This window comes from Hyperolius riggenbachi, chromosome 12, assembly GCF_040937935.1.
Source record: "Hyperolius riggenbachi isolate aHypRig1 chromosome 12, aHypRig1.pri, whole genome shotgun sequence".
Lineage (NCBI taxonomy): Eukaryota > Metazoa > Chordata > Amphibia > Anura > Hyperoliidae > Hyperolius > Hyperolius riggenbachi.
Genome location: NC_090657.1, coordinates 27946233 through 27963131, shown reverse-complemented (window position 1 = coordinate 27963131; position 16899 = coordinate 27946233). Strand labels below are relative to the sequence as shown.

Below are 16899 nucleotides of genomic sequence, written 5' to 3'. Positions count from 1 at the left end.
CCGATTTCCTCCCAAACTAGATCCCGGTGAATACAATAGTCCAGCAAAGAAGGCAGCCGCAGCGGGGGAGAATGACAGCACCAGATGAATCACATTCACCTATTGCGATCCAAGCAATAGAGGTCCCGTCATCCGGAGCCCATCTGTCTCCTCTAGAGTGCTGACGCTCTGTTACTACTATTACTACTTCCTACTTCCTGTCTGATCTGAGAATCAGGAAGTTCAGAGCGAGTGGCTGCACTGTAGAAGAGACAGATGGGTTTCAGATGACGGGATCTCTATCGCTTGGGTCATGGATGGGTGAGTGAGCGTTTGCCATCTGCTGCTATCATTCTTGCTGCAGCTGTGGTTCTCTGTGGGAAGGGAGGGAGGAGTGGCAGCGGCAGAGCGCACAGTAGCAGGAGGGGGACCTAGGAGGAGAGCCTGGCTCTGAAGACAATCAGCAGCGCACGGCATCATTTGACAAGACAAGACAACTAACATTTATATCTCGCTTTTCTCCTGGCGGACTTAAAGCGACAGAGCTGCAGCCACTAGGACGCGCCCTATAGGCAGTAGCAGTGTTAGAGAGACTTACCTAAGGTCTCCTACTGAATAGGTGCTGGCTTACTGAACAGGCAGAGCCGAGATTTGAACCCTGGTCTCCTGTGTCAGAGGCAGAGCCCTTAAAGGGACTCCGAGCAGTGCCTGTGGGTATGCCTTTAAGCATACCCACAACTAATTAATTACATCCTCACTCCTACCAGCATGATGTTTGTAATTATATCCCCCTGGGTTCCTTATATTTCATTGCATTGTGCTGAATCGAGCTGCTGACTTTGGAGAAAAGTCATCCTGTGTAATACAATGTAACTATAGAAAGATGCATATCATTTTGAAGCTCTCTTTCTCCTCTTTCCAATGATAGATAAACTGCCACCCTACGCCTTTTAGTTTTCGCTATTTTTGCGATCGAAATTGCTGTGGCCGTGAAAATTTCGAAAACTAAAAGGCATAGGGTGGCGGTTTATAAATCATTGGAAAGAGGAGAATGAGAGCTTTAAAATGATATGCATCTTTCCATAGTTACTGCACTGCTCAGAGTCCCTTTAACCATTATACCATCCAGCCACCGCTGACAGGATGGCGATAGGGCCCCTTTGATTCTGAATGGGGCCCCAAGCGACTGCTTTTGTTGCCTGGTCGGTAATCCGGCCCTGGGCTGCACATATGTATCTTGGCAAAGTGGCAACTCCGAGACTCCCACTGTGCAAGTAGGCACCTATATGTGTGTACATATATAGCAGGGACACCTTGCAAGCAGTTTTCTGACTACTAGAGACTATTTTTTAGTACAGTGACTGTGCTTGTCCCAAAACAGTGCGATTTCCTGCAATGCTCATACACTAACCGCCGCATTCTGGAGAGGATATACACAGTGTGTACAGCTAGAGAGGCCTAAGGACAGCTTTCACCACCCCTGCTCTACAATGCATATAGTGTTGTAACCATAAATACATAAAGTTATTAAGACAATCGTGCTAATCCGTTAATTCGGCATCCTCTAGCCTGCCTTATCCATGTGCCCTTCCCTCTTACCTTGCCTAAGACTGGGGAATGGCAGTGTGTATTGCCCAATAAAGTCATTACTGGACGCCTTGTCATAGTCTTCCACCACAAATCTAACCAGAGCCAGTTCAGGGCACAGAACCTCCAGCTGTAGCATCTCGTTCCACTTGGGGTTAAATCCTATATAAGAAAACAATGTGTTATTACAGTATTCACACACTGCACCACAGTGACAGAGTGGCAGCTGGACCCATTCCTGATGAATAGACAATAGACTATAGGCTTAGGACAGCACTGAGCGACACCTACACATCAGGATCAGTAAGCGGAGTACTTGTCAGGTATGTGCTGCTCTGGCCTACAATATTGCTCACTCTACACACAACCACAGTGATTGCCAGCAGCAGTTGGAGTGATTCCACATGGGCTGTCACATGACAATACGCTTACATTTTGGGAATTGGCCTCTAAGCCAAGTATACTACATTTTTGAATAGGAGTGATTCCCGCAGGTGGTAGCCATGCTTTAAGGGCAACTGAAGTGAGAAGAACATGGAGGCTGCCATATTTATTTCCTTTTAAACAATACCGGTTGCCTGGCAGCCCTGCTGATCTATTTGGCTGCAATAGTGGCTGAGTAACACCAGTAACAAGCATGCAGCTAATCTTGTCAGATCTGACAATGTCAGAAACGCCTTCTATGCTGCATGCTTGTTCAGGGGCTGTGACTGAAAGTATTAGAGGCAGAAGATCAGCAGGATAGCCAGGCAACTGGTATTTCTTAAAAGGAAACAAATATGGCAGCCTCCATATACCTCTCACTTCAGTTGTCCTTTAATGCAGAACCATGCTAGAGCTGCTAGAAGTGGAAGGCATTCAGCACAGAACTGTAAATGGACACTTCTCACCAAGGTGTGTGTGTGTGTGTGTGTGTATAGTGTGTAGTGTGTGTGTATGTGTGTGTGTACAGTGTGTGTGTATATATATATATATACACGTGTGTGTGTGTACAGTGTGTGTGTATATATATATATACACGTGTGTGTGTGTACAGTGTGTGTGTATATATATATATATATATATATATATATATATATACGTGTGTGTGTGTGTGTGTGTGTGTGTGTTGCCTTACTTGACCAAATTAATTGATTCTGATTTGTGTAGAGTTTAACAAACTGTCAGCATGAATGATTGTCCTTGGTGATGAGAATCTAGAATAGGGCCGAACACTTATCGATATCTCTCCTCAACATCCGGCTAATTTGTTCTGATCTAATCAGGTAGAAATCAATGCAGCAGGAGCCACGATTGATCAAAAGATTTTAAGCTGAAATCAGATGAATAGATTGATAGTGCAGATGAAAAAATCTATGGCGATTGGCGCAAGATGACAGTGGCAGTAGGTCGACGGCACTTAGCGTTGCACTGAATCAAACAGTACAATGCTGAGGTTCAATAGATTTTTTTTTTTACAGATTGAATTCAGAAATCTATTGACAATCTGTCCCTAATGTGCAGGGAGGGTCAGTGAGAGGTTTTCCGAGTTCATGCAGGATTGCATACTTCTTATGCAAATATAGGCAGCTTGAAAATGGGAAAAATCAATTCCCACCCAGGTTTAAATTGATTGGTCCATTTTCAAGCTGTGTATACCGTAGTTGCATAAATGTACATAATTCGGCATGAACTCAAAAATATTTGCATCTCACTGACCATCCCTACTAGTGTGTGGCACACATCAGATCGATCCTTGTCAGATTTGATCTGACAGGAATCTGTCTGATGGTCGAATCTGGTGGCCATCTAAGTGTATGGCCACCGTAAGCCTGTCTGGGGATCCATCTGAAAATGGCGCCTGCGAATAATGGTGCACGGTGTTGCCGCTAACCAGTTTGTCGCTTATCGCTATTTAACGTTAAAGCCTTATCGTTATCTAGCAATAAAGCCTTATCGTTATTTAGCGTTAACACACAGAACCCTCTCTGTACCTATCCCTAACCCCCCCCCCTGGTGGTGCCTAACCCTAAGCACCCTCCTGGTGGTGCCTAACCCTAAGCACCCTCCTGGTGGTGCCTAACCCTAGCCACCTCCCTGGTGGTCCCTAACAACTAACCACCCCCCTGGTGGTGCCTAACCCTAAGCACTCCCCTGGTGGTGCCTAACCCTAAGCACCCCCCTGGTGGTGCCTAACCCTAAGCACCCCCCCTGGTGGTGCCTAACCCTAAGCACCCCCCTGGTGGTGCCTAACCCTAAGCACCCCCCTGGTGGTGCCTAACCCTAAGCACCCTCCTGGTGGTGCCTAACCCTAGCCACCTCCCTGGTGGTCCCTAACAACTAACCACCCCCCTGGTGGTGCCTAACCCTAAGCACTCCCCTGGTGGTGCCTAACCCTAAGCACCCCCCTGGTGGTGCCTAACCCTAAGCACCCCCCTGGTGGTGCCTAACCCTAAGCACCCCCCTGGTGGTGCCTAACCCTAAGCACCCCCCTGGTGGTGCCTAACCCTAAGCACCCCCCTGGTGGTGCCTAACCCTAAGCACCCTCCTGGTGGTGCCTAACCCTAAGCACCCTCCTGGTGGTTCCTAACCCTAACCAACTCCCTGGTGGTGCCTAACCCTAACCACCCCCCTGGTGGTGCCTAACCCTAAGCACCCCCCTGGTGGTGCCTAACCCTAACCCCCCCCCCGGTGGTGCCTAAACCTAAGCACCCCCCTGGTGGTGCCTAACCCTAAACACCCCCAGCCCCCCCGTGGTGTCTAACCATAAGCACCCCCCTGGTGGTGCCTAACCCTAACCTTGACAGTGTTACATTAAATCCATTTACCATTTTGCAGTTAAATAACTTCTGCAGTTTGGCTTATGTAGGTTAGCTATTGATAAATAATGTTAATGTGCGCTATAACGTCTGCTGTTTGGCATATGAGTGGCACTATTGATAAATAGTTGGGAGGAGAAGAAAGCGCCGGCACTGCTGTTATACACTTTATTATAACGTTGGTAGAATCAATACAGAGACATTCATCCAGACAAATTGGAGAAACACATACCGTGGGTGGGTGTAGAAGGTGCGGTGGGTGCAGAGCCTGACGGCCGTTTCGCGCTTCATGCGCTTCTACGGAGGCTTGGTATAGCCTCCGTAGAAGCGCATGTAGCGCGAAACGGCCGTCAGGCTCTGCACCCACCGCACCTTCTACACCCACCCACGGTATGTGTTTCTCCAATTTGTCTGGATGAATGTCTCTGTATTGATTTTACCAACGTTATAATAAAGTGTATAACAGCAGTGCCGGCGCTTTCTTCTCCTCCCAACCATGCTGTGACTTGGACCTGAGCACGCTGAGGATACACTTCGAATATACTTCCGTTTGGGGCTGTGTAGTGCTCCCCCCTCCTCTTCCTCCCTCCTCCTGGATGTGTTTCGATTACTGCAGTGCCAGCGGTTTCTGCTTCTCTTTCTACTGTCAACTATTGATAAATAACGTTAGTGTGTGCCATTTTTCTTCTTTTTTTTCCCTGTGCGCCATTATTATGCAGTACTAACGATAAATAGCGATAAGCGTATCTTTTTAATGCGGCGCCATTCTTACGCATAGGCGCTGTGTGCCATTATTCACTGATCCGCTGTCTGGATATATAGACAGTCTGCAGCTCTCACCATTGTTGAGGATGTATGTGGTCTCCCGCTCCCTCCTCCTCCCCATACTGTGGATTTCCACACGCACAAATGGGTCCACAATCGAATTTGGATTCTCCTGGTTCAGCTTTGGAAGCTGCTGGGCTGAAATAACCTAATGGAAGATAATAAAGTCAGTGATTACAGTCAATATCATGCATTGAAACTACAGCTCACAGTATGTTTACTATAGCAATATCTTAAAGCAGGAGGATCAGCCATACTATGCAAGGAAAACAAAAACACATATATAAGTAGATAAATACTTGATCTACTTACATAGCACATGTATTGTACTGGCCACGTTTTTATTTCAGTGAATTTTATATAGTAAATGAAGATAATTCTGTTCCTTGTGGGAACCATGTCTTTTGCCCACAGTTTAGGCTAAATCCTGATGTAATTTCTGCCCTTTACTTTTTTTCTTGTCTCCTCCAATCGCTGAGTCGCCTCAGCCTTGCTTGTAAACACAAGCAAGCAGAGGATCGTGTTTCAGATAAGCAGCTAGGCAGGGAAATAAAGGGAAGAGGAGGAATAGATTATAGATAAAAAGAACCCCCAGCATGCAACTGTTTGGCACTGACTACTAAAGGGCCAGTGCTCATTAGGTATGTGATAACTCCAAATCATAACAGCAGAAAACGTTTTGAAAGTTTTGAATGCAGGATTAGCATCTTAATCACTTAATACACTCAGACCAGTTGCTGTTGAAATGTAATTTTTATGGTGACAATCCCGCTTTAAGAAGAAGTGAGACATTCATCAGGTTTTTAATTGTCAGGGACAGCTCCCGGTCCCTTCCTGTTCAGGGCTGCTCATGTCTGAGATCTCATAGAGAAGCTTGATCAGTTTTATCAGATGACTGAGGGCCTTGGGTCTCACAACTCCCTAAACAAAACTCTCTGGTGCATCCCCAACTCCCCTACTAAGGACATTGTGTAGTGGCAGGTGTTAGATTGCCAGGTAAGCTGCTTGAAGTAGCCAGGTGTTTACCCCAAATAATATAAGGCAGCCAGATGCGCACTTTTCTCCTGGCAGACTCAAAGTGCCACAGCTGCAGCCACTACTAGAACACGCTCTATAGGCAGTAGCAGTGTTTGGAAGTCTCCTACTGAATAGGTGCTGGTTTACTGAAAAGGAAGAGGCGAGATTCCAACGCTGGTCTCCTGTGTCAGAGGCAAAGCTCTTACACAGTACACTATCCAGCCACTTTAGAACACAGATGGAACAGGAGCACTGCTGCCTCTGTCCATGCACCTTATTCTTCACTGTCTCCCAGTATACTGGAGGGTCTGTGACTAGTGATGGTCATATCTAGGGATGGCAATGCATAGGAGAATTCATGGAAAAGCATGTGATTTCTTTGACCAGCTGATAAGAATTGCAAAGCTCTGATTTGCAGTGATCACATCCTGTTTAAGCACATTATCATGACTGGCGAATCAGATACTTACAGTATATATCTATCACCTGACCAAACTGATCACATGATTCTCCATGAGTTCTCGACATAACCATCACTAACTGCGAGGCATTTCAGCCACACATAAGTGTAAAAAGATGGAGCGTTTAAATTTAAATCATTATCAAATCAGGAACCAGGTTGCCAAATCATCCCTTTAAATACTGAAACATTTAATGATGGAGGGTCAGGGGTTGCGTACACATAATCAGTGCCTAAACTGCATCTAACTAGCCGTAAGACTGCATCATTCACATGTCCGGATTTAAAAGGATGAGTTGGCAACCTTGTCAGGAACAGAATATTTTACTTACAATTACTTCTCTTGCCCACATTTACACAGATTCCCTGGCTAAATTACAGCTCATATCTACAGATAAGCAACACTCAATGCTTTGGTTTTATTCTTTTCTGGAAACATCATTCAGCAAACTTAACTCACTTTAATTTTGAGTATCTTCACGTTGCCACTCAGATCCTCTGGATTGAATAAGGTGTCCTCCCTGCGGAGGAATTCTGGTTTCAGCACATAGCCACAGGAACCATTGTCCTGAAAACGTCCCCTGTTCAGGTCCATCTTGTAGCCCGGGGTCTGGAAATTGAGAGCCACTGCAGGGTGGGAAAACACAGGAAGGCTAAGTATAGTTTAATGTACTGCTGCCTTTTGTTTTGTCCATTGAATTTCACAGATAGCATATTATCACTGTATCTACTGTCTCTAGGTAGTAGTTTGGTTATGCTTTGGACTGAAGCTTGGGACATTGTCCTGATATGATGAGGATAAGTCAGAGGTCTATGCTATAAAGAAAGATTTTTTTTTTAACTTAAAGTGAACCTCCAGACTAAAAATCGACTCAGCAGCACTGAAAAGGCTTGGTGTTTCTTTAACAGTTTCACAGCATCAGAACTTGTTTCTCTTATACAAGCCTCATTTTTAGTTGCACAGAAGAAAACTGCCCGGGCATTTTTCCCCTGATGCTGTGCAAAGCATGATGGGATTTCTGATGTTATTGTTCTCGTTCTGCTGTTTTGGTGCAATTTTTTTTTTTTTTTACATTTTGAATTTGACATTTGAAGCCTAGCGCATGCAGCTGGGAGAGGTTATCAGGACAAAGGACAGTTGGAACGGTGTCTTTTGCTCCTTGTCACCTCCTTTCAACCAAAAAGATGGCTGCCCCCATGACAAAGATGGCAGCCCCCATGAATCACAAACATTTGCCTGTTCTTTTAAAACAGGGTGGGTAAAAAATTATATTACCTATCTATTCTAATTAACATAACTAATGTAACTTAAAGAGACACTGAAGCGAAAAAAAATGATGATATTATGATTTGTATGTGTAGTACAGCTAAAAAATAAAACATTAAGATCAGATACATCAGTCTAATTGTTTCCAGTACAGGAAGAGTTAAGAAACTCTAGTTGTTATCTCTATGCAAAAAAGCCATTAACTCTACGACTTTCAAAGTCTTGGAGAGGGCTGTTTTCTGACTTATTATCTCAACTGTTTGTGAACTGATAGAGGAGAGGTCATTAGTTTACAGACTGCTCTGAAAGAATCATTTTAAATGCTGAGTGTTGTGTAATCTGCGCATATTAGAGAATGATGCAATGTTAGAAAACACACTATATACCTGAAAATATAAAATATGATAATATTTTCTTTGCTGCTAATCTTCTAGTAATTATTTATAGTACACAACCAATTCACTATATCATATTTTTTTTCCGCTTCAGTGTCTCTTTAATGACAGTATGTTTGTTTAGGCTGAAGTTCCCCTTTAACTAATTTTCAGGAATTCTAGTGAGTAGTCTTGGGGCCTTCAGATATCCATAGCCTAGGTTGTGTAGAGATTTAACCACTTCCGGATTCTCGGAGCGTATATACACGCCCCTGAATCCAGAAGTGTATACCATTCCATGTCAGTTCCCGGAGGGTGTCTCCGTGAACACCCTGCGAGCCGATCGGCGGCTCGCAGGGTAAATGTAAACACACGGGGAAGATCTTCCCCGGTGTTTACATGTATACGGCGCTGCTGCGCAGCAGCGCCGTAGAGGAGATCGGCGATCCCCGGCCTCTGATTGGCCGGGGATCACCGGCATCTGATAGGCTAAAGCCTATCCCATCAGGCGCAGGACGGAAATTCGTCCTGCGCCGCTCACAGGGGGAGGGAGAGGGAAGGGGAAGGAGGCCAGGAAGCGCTGCGGAGGGGGGCTTTGAAGAGCCCCCCCCCGCAAGCGCAAGCAGCCGGCGGCGATCAGACCCCCCCAGCAGGACATCCCCCTAGTGGGGAAAAGAGGGGGGAAGTCTGATCGCCCTGGCTGCAACCTGATCTGTGCTGTGGGCTGAAGAGCCCACGCTGCACAGATCAGCATAAAATGTCATGGTGTGGAAGTGGTTAAAGTATTTGTTGCAACTGCATCATGCCTCCAACAACCTCAGATCTACAGGATCCAATAACCACCCTCAGAGTCCAACTCAAATTGACAGAGATAGAGCCTTCTGCCCCTACCTTCTGAACCTTACCACACCCGATAATTCAGCCCCAACCCTGGAGGCATTTAAATCAAAACTGAAAAGACACCAGCTTAGTCTGGAATTTATGATCACGTAACTTTTTCCACTTTAAAGAGGCACTATGGAAAAAACATACTTCTTATTTGTCTGTTTGCACATATTTTAAATGTTAAAATTTTTCGCCAGAGTAATGAGTCATAAATTACTTTTCTCCTATGTTGCTGTCACTTACAGTAGGTAGTAGAAATCTGACAGAAGTGACAGGTTTTGGACTAGTCTATCTCTGCATAGGGGATTCTCATCATGGCTTTTATTCTTTATAAAGATATTCCCTAAAAAGGATTTAAACAATGAGGCTGGCCAGCTTCCCTACTTGCTACACAGTTTTTTGGCAGTTGGACAGACAGCCTCTGTAGAAGCGTGTTTTTAGCGCGAAACGGCCGTAAGGCTACCCTGTGGCCAGCACCCACCATCAACTCGCAGCCTCCACTTCACGGTATGTGCACCTTTGTATTATTACAGGTGTATTGATGTATCCCCACCCTTTGGATTAAAGTACAGTTTACAGCAGTGCCGACTTGCCACTCTCTGTTTCCTTCATCTAGCCATTGCTGTTTGAAGTATGAGCACGCTGACTGTGCCAAAAGTTTGAAGAGAAGTTGCATGTCTGCCGCTCCCCCTCTCTCCTACATGCAGAGTGAGCTGTAGTGCCGACTCCCCTGTCATTATTACATCTCCCCAAGCACAGTTTTTTGGCAGTTGGACAGAGCAACTGCCATTCACTAAGTGCTTTTGAAAATAAATAAATCCCTGAGAATATTCTAGTCCAAAACCTGTCACTTCTGTCAGATTTCTACTAACTACTGTAAGTGACAGCAATATAGGAGAAAAGTAATTCATGGCTCATTTTACTCTGAAAAAAAATGTACTTCTTATTTGTATATGTTTGCGCATATTTTACATTTTAGAATTTTTCGCCATAGTGCCCCTTTAACTGCAACTATGTACTGATCTGAGACAAGATTATGCGCTTTGGGTCCAATTGGGAGAAAAGCGCTTTACAAATGTGTCCTTATTGTATTTATATATTTTTAATTCTCTTAAGTTTGGTATTTGTAGTGAAAAGTTCTCTCTTCAAGGCATCATGCCCAGAATGTATATAACTTACCAAGCTGGCAGCCAGCGATCCACATCTCCTGGGGGCTGAAGTTGGAAGAGTTGGCTCTCAAGGCATCGGGATAAATCCGACTGAGCTGCCGGGTATTGTAGCGAACCAAACCATTTCCTGGGAGGAGTCAGACAGCACAGTTATTTACTTAGTGGGCTTTTAAAATCCTGACATATTACACAGCACTCTAAAGAGTGCATAAAACCGTTCAAATATATAACAAATATATTTGTATATTTCACAAAGTGTTATTAACAAGACTAATACGTCCAGTCTAAATCTACTCAATTTACCATCCTATCTAGTAATGAATAGAGATCATCATTTTTTCCAACGTCATGCAAATTTTTGTTGCAATTTGTGTGCAGCTTGTTAATCAACAAATCCAAATTGGCAGCAACTGCACTTGATTGGTCCAATTCCAAGATGCCTACAAATTGCAAAACAATTTGAATTCAGTTGCAAAAATTAGATTTCATTAATAGAGATGATCAGTGAGCTGCTTTTTGCGTCACAGTTTGGTGACTGGGATCAGAGCAGTTACATACTTCTGCCGACAGTACAGTCTTCCAAACTGGTATTGCCAGCTCTAGACAAATGTTCTCCTGGAGTCACCCTATGCTATTGTTCAAAATGCAGGAAGAGATATTCAAACAGGAAGCATAAATACAAATACAGATACTCAACAGTGCTGGTCCTGCATCACACTGACCCTTCACATAAAATACACATATAATGCACAAAGTGCCATTATATCTGCAGAAAGTAATGCTCACTCTCCAGTTCCCGACCGGTTTCGGCCTCGCGATGTCAATATTATTATGTATCTACAGCCTGACACCTTTATGATACAAATTGGTCAAGTATCAGCGGTATGCTTTGCCATTTTTCTGTGTCTGGATGTAGAGTAAAAAGTGTCCTTAAATCTGTCCCTAGATTTTTGCATTCAGCATGCTGGCTCCGCCCTCCTGCGTGACGATGAGGATGACGTTTGCATCAGGGATGCCAGTCGTAGCAATGCTTGCAGTTTCCCCAGTTGTCCTGGCAGCCTTCCTCTGCTGCTCTGCCCCCATCCAGCCTTCGTCCTCCTCACTCTGGCCTCACGACATTGGGATAATAATCCAGCCTGGCCATTTTCCGTTTCAGTAAACCAGAGGGGCAGGACTCCATGGAGTGATGTAGCATTTCAGGGATGCTGGAAACAATTTATAGGAAGCTGCTGAGCCAGTTATCTGTGTCTACGGAATACGGTGTATGAGCGTCAAGTGAACGTGAAACAACTGTCAGCTGTTTGGCCTCAGCCACCTTAACTATCCTACCACCTGGGACTTTTAATTTTACCACTGTATTTAGTTGGATGGAAGAAAAATAAAAGCATCAAAATAAAAGGTTGGTGCAGTTTAATCTCATTGAACTCTCAATCTGCTCTACTTTGCCATACTGCATAGTATGCACAGGTTGTTTCTGCATTTCACAGTCAAAGCGTCATAAGTGGAGTTTAAACCATAGTCCATAGTCACCCACTTCGGAAGCCTCCTCGTGGCGCCCCTGGATAGTGCTGTATAGCATGAACCGATTCCCGCAGGGCGATTGTTTTGCGGTTTTGGTTTTTGACCCTGCATATTTAGGCATGCGAAAGCAAATGCTTATTTGCATGAGCAATGTCTCGTGATTAGCCAATAGGCCAAATTTGCAAAGCCAGATTTGTCAGGTTCACTTGGTTGAAGCACACATTTTCTTTCTCTGTTGTAATAAGCATTGCATTTCTTTTCTTTGGAGGCAGGTGGTGAGTGGCTTGCTCTAGGAGGTGTGAGCCCTGGAGCAGGCTATTTGCGCCTGTCCTCCCCTTATGTGTCGCGCCCAGGTTATGCGCATATAGCAGAACGCAATAGACGCCAAGGTAAGTGCCTGTTTTTAACTCTGGGAGGTGTGTGCGGGCGGCTCTTCCCGGCGCTGATCACGCTGGGGAGATCGCCTGCACCCCACAGCCTCCGCCTCCGGGGTGCCGCTGTGTGGGTTCCAGGCGGTGAGAGTGCCTGGGACCCCCGCGGCCCCCCGGTTGTATGGGGGCAATGGGAAGCCTCCTCGTGGCGCCCCTGGATAGTGCTGTATAGCATGAACCGATTCCCGCAGGGCGATTGTTTTGCGGTTTTGGTTTTTGACCCTGCATATTTAGGCATGCGAAAGCAAATGCTTATTTGCATGAGCAATGTCTCGTGATTAGCCAATAGGCCAAATTTGCAAAGCCAGATTTGTCAGGTTCACTTGGTTGAAGCACACATTTTCTTTCTCTGTTGTAATAAGCATTGCATTTCTTTTCTTTGGAGGCAGGTGGTGAGTGGCTTGCTCTAGGAGGTGTGAGCCCTGGAGCAGGCTATTTGCGCCTGTCCTCCCCTTATGTGTCGCGCCCAGGTTATGCGCATATAGCAGAACGCAATAGACGCCAAGGTAAGTGCCGGTTTTTAACTCTGGGAGGTGTGTGCGGGCGGCTCTTCCCGGCGCTGATCACGCTGGGGAGATCGTCTGCACCCCACAGCCTCCGCCTCCGGGGTGCCGCTGTGTGGGTTCCAGGCGGTGAGAGTGCCTGGGACCCCCGCGGCCCCCCGGTTGTATGGGGGCAATGGGAAGCCTCCTCGTGGCGCCCCTGGATAGTGCTGTATAGCATGAACCGATTCCCGCAGGGCGATTGTTTTGCGGTTTTGGTTTTTGACCCTGCATATTTAGGCATGCGAAAGCAAATGCTTATTTGCATGAGCAATGTCTCGTGATTAGCCAATAGGCCAAATTTGCAAAGCCAGATTTGTCAGGTTCACTTGGTTGAAGCACACATTTTCTTTCTCTGTTGTAATAATCCTCAGCATTTACACATGTGCCGAGGTGCTGAACCATCCTATCTCATTTCAGGATTCATTTAGTTCCCTTTGCTGTAAAAGCCACAACTTTAGCAGTAGTTCAGGTATTAGTAGGACTGGGAATTAGGGTAGTTAATGGTTTATATACAAGTTAGAAATGTCTTGACAGTTCATATGCACCTGATGTCGGAATCTGTGGATGCCGCCGTGCGGGATGAGTCTGCGGATGCCGTCGTGCGGGCCGAATCTATGGATGCCGTCGTGCGGGCAGAGTCTGTGGATGCCGTCTTGCGGGCAGAGTCTGCGGATGCCGTCGTGCGGGCAGAGTCTGCGGATGCCGTCGTGCGGGCAGAGTCTGCGGGGCCGAATCTGTGGATGCCGTCGTGCGGGCCAAATCTGTGGCTGTTGTACTGGCAGAATCTGTGGCGGTCGTACTGGCAGAATCTGTGGCTGTCGTGTACTGGCAGAATCTGTGGCTGTCGTGTACTGGCAGAATCTGTGGCTGTCGTACTGGCAGAATCTGTGGCTGTCGTACTGGCAGAATCTGTGGCTGTCGTACTGGCAGAATCTGTGGCTGTCGTGCTGGCAGAATCTGTGGCTGTCGTGCTGGCAGAATCTGTGGCTGTCGTACTGGCAGAATCTGTGGCTGTCGTACTGGCAGAATCTATGGCTGTTGTGCAGGCAGATTCTGTGGCTGTCGTACTGGCAGAATCTGTGGCTGTCGTGTACTGGCAGAATCTGTGGCTGTCGTACTGGCAGAATCTGTGGCTGTCGTACTGGCAGAATCTGTGGCTGTCGTACTGGCAGAATCTGTGGCTGTCGTGCTGGCAGAATCTGTGGCTGTCGTGCTGGCAGAATCTGTGGCTGTCGTACTGGCAGAATCTGTGGCTGTCGTACTGGCAGAATCTATGGCTGTTGTGCAGGCAGATTCTGTGGCTGTCGTACTGGCAGAATCTGTGGCTGTCTTACTGGCCGAATCTGTGGCCGTCGTGCGGGCCGAATCTGTGGCTGTCGTACTGGCAGAATCTGTGGCTGTCGTGCTGGCAGAATCTGTGGCTGTCGTACTGGCAGAATCTGTGGCTGTCTTACTGGCAGAATCTGTGGCTGTCGTACTGGCAGAATCTGTGGCTGTTGTGCTGGCAGAATCTGTGGCTGTCATACTAGCAGAATCTGTGGCTGTTGTGCTGGCAGAATCTGTGGCTGTCGTACTGGCAGAATCTGTGGCTGTCGTGCTGGCAGAATCTGTAGCTGTTGTGCTGGCAGAATCTGTGGCTGTCGTACTGGCAGAATCTGTGGCTGTCGTACTGGCAGAATCTGTGGCTGTTGTGCTGGCAGAATCTGTGGCTGTCATACTAGCAGAATCTGTGGCTGTTGTGCTGGCAGAATCTGTGGCTGTCATACTGGCAGAATCTGTGGCTGTTGTGCTGGCAGAATCTGTAGCTGTTGTGCTGGCAGAATCTGTGGCTGTCATACTGGCAGAATCTGTGGCTGTCATACTGGCAGAATCTGTGGCTGTTGTGCTGGCAGAATCTGTAGCTGTTGTGCTGGCAGAATCTGTGGCTGTCATACTGGCAGAATCTGTGGCTGTTGTGCTGGCAGAATCTGTAGCTGTTGTGCTGGCAGATTCTGTGGCTGTCGTACTGGCAGAATCTGTGGCTGTCGTACTGGCAGATTCTGTGGCTGTTGTACTGGCAGAATCTGTGGCTGTTGTACTGGCAGAATCTGTGGAGGTTGTACAGACCAGCTGATGTGTTTAGAGATTGTTGCACAAGTCTGTGTCTGTAGATGCCTGTTGTAGTGGAAATCTAAGCTGCAAGACCCAACAGTTTCCAACCCGAGGTAGTGAGTCTCAAGCCTTGTACACACGCACGTGGACTGTTGCCCACAGGGATCAGGACTCAGACTGTGTACGAAGCCTGCATGCAAGCTTCTGGACCAGCCTACAGGCACCTGATTATGTAAAGGTGGCTCACTCCCCTCCCCAAGTGCCTCCTGCCTTCCCTATGTAGAGTCCTGAGCGGAGTGTAAATGAGAGGTTGCTCACCAGGGTCTCTGCAATCTACTGACCAGATCTCCCTACAGTCAGGGGCACCTCTAGCTACTTAATACTGAGCATAGCTCTGGCTACCTAATACTAAGCGGCGCCTTTAGCTACCTATGCGGGTAAGGGAGAAGTGGCAACTGGGACAGCCAGCAGACTTGTGGTGGTGCAGGGCCGGCGCTTCCATAGAGGCAAAGGGGCAATTGCCCCTGGGCCCCAGAGCCTGTGTGGGGCCTCCAAGGTCCTCCCCTCCAGTTATGGTGACCTATGACAGTAGGGATGCCATGTGTTTACTCGGTATAGAAAAAGGAAGAACACCAAAACTTATTTTTGGGGGGCATATGATGGACACCTAATGCTATTGTGAGTTGGCGTGGGGGAAGGTAGGGGGTATTGGATTGGGCCTGAGGGTGATTAGGTTGGGGGGCATCAGGGGGGCCCCCGGAGTTACTTTTGCCCCAGGGCCACATTGTAGCTAGAACCGTCCCTGGTTCGGTGAGGGTTGTAGGTTCGTGGAGGGTGAAGTTTAAGGTGCCAGAACCTCTGTGCCTATAGGCTCCTGTGATGTAAATCCGGGCCAGCTTGATGCACCTGTTCCTTCCTGTTGATATTGAATGTCCTGATTACAAACAGCAAACAGTCTGCATGCAAACTGGAATTATTAGCATACCACTGATCATCTATACTGCACAGCAGGAGGTTCATAGTACTGTAAAATAAATTAAACATCCAATGAGGAGAGCAACCCTGCTAATACCCACAGGAGGAGACAGTCAGGAACTCTGCAGCAGACTATTATAGTCCTCAATGCCCATGGAATAAAAGGATTTCGTGAATGACCTGCTAAATTTTGCAAACATCCATATTTCAACTGACCACTAGGTGGTGCACTCATTGACTTTTTTTAACCTCTAATGCAGGACACACGCACGCACGCACGCACGCACGCACGCACACACACACACACACGCGCACACGCACACGCACACGCACACACACGCAACCAAACTGACAATTTAAAGGGAACCTTAACTGTACTTAATAAAAAGTTTCACTTACCTGAAGCTTCTACCAGCCCCCTGCAGCCGTCATGTGCCTTCGCCGGTCCTCAACAATCCTCTGTTTCCCCGCTGTCAGCTAGTTTTGTTTTCGCGACTGGGAGTCAGCGGGCTACTGCGCCTGCAAAGCCTTGGCAACACGTAACCATCTTCCGGTCCTGTCCTTAATAGCGTCCTGCGCGGGCGCAGTAGCCCGCTGACTCCCAGTTGGCGAAAATGAAACTAGCTGACGGTGGGGGAACGGAGGAGTGTTGCGGACTGTAGCAGGCACAGGACGGCTGCAGAAGATTGGTAGAAGCCCCAGGTAAGTGAAACTCTATTAACCTCCTTAGCGGTAACCCCGTGTGTGACACGGGGTAAGCCGCCGGAGGGTGCCGCTCAGGCCCTGCTGGGCCGATTTACATAATTTTTTTTTTGCTGGACGCAGCTAGCACTTTGCTAGCTGCGCCAGCACCCCGATCGCCGCTATCTGGTGCGGCGCGCGGTCCCCCCCCCCCCCCCAGACCCCCTGCGCTGCCTGGCCAATCAGTGCCAGGCAGCGCCAAGGGGTGGATCGGGTCTCCCAATGACGTCCCGA

The 16899-nt window shown here is 47.2% G+C and overlaps 1 protein-coding gene across 4 annotated transcripts in view; it reads right to left on the bottom strand.

The window, feature by feature from the left end:
- Positions 1–16899, bottom strand: part of PLCD3 (phospholipase C delta 3) — a 172395-nt gene that overhangs the window by 10366 nt on the left and 145130 nt on the right. For all 4 annotated transcript variants that reach the window (XM_068263207.1, XM_068263206.1, XM_068263205.1 and 1 more), the window contains 4 exons: positions 10372–10488; positions 7127–7293; positions 5205–5337; positions 1579–1728 (listed from right to left, as the gene is read on the bottom strand). In XM_068263207.1, coding sequence (XP_068119308.1) covers positions 1579–1728; positions 5205–5337; positions 7127–7293; positions 10372–10488 — 567 coding nt within the window. The remainder of the gene's footprint in view (positions 1–1578; positions 1729–5204; positions 5338–7126; positions 7294–10371; positions 10489–16899) is intronic.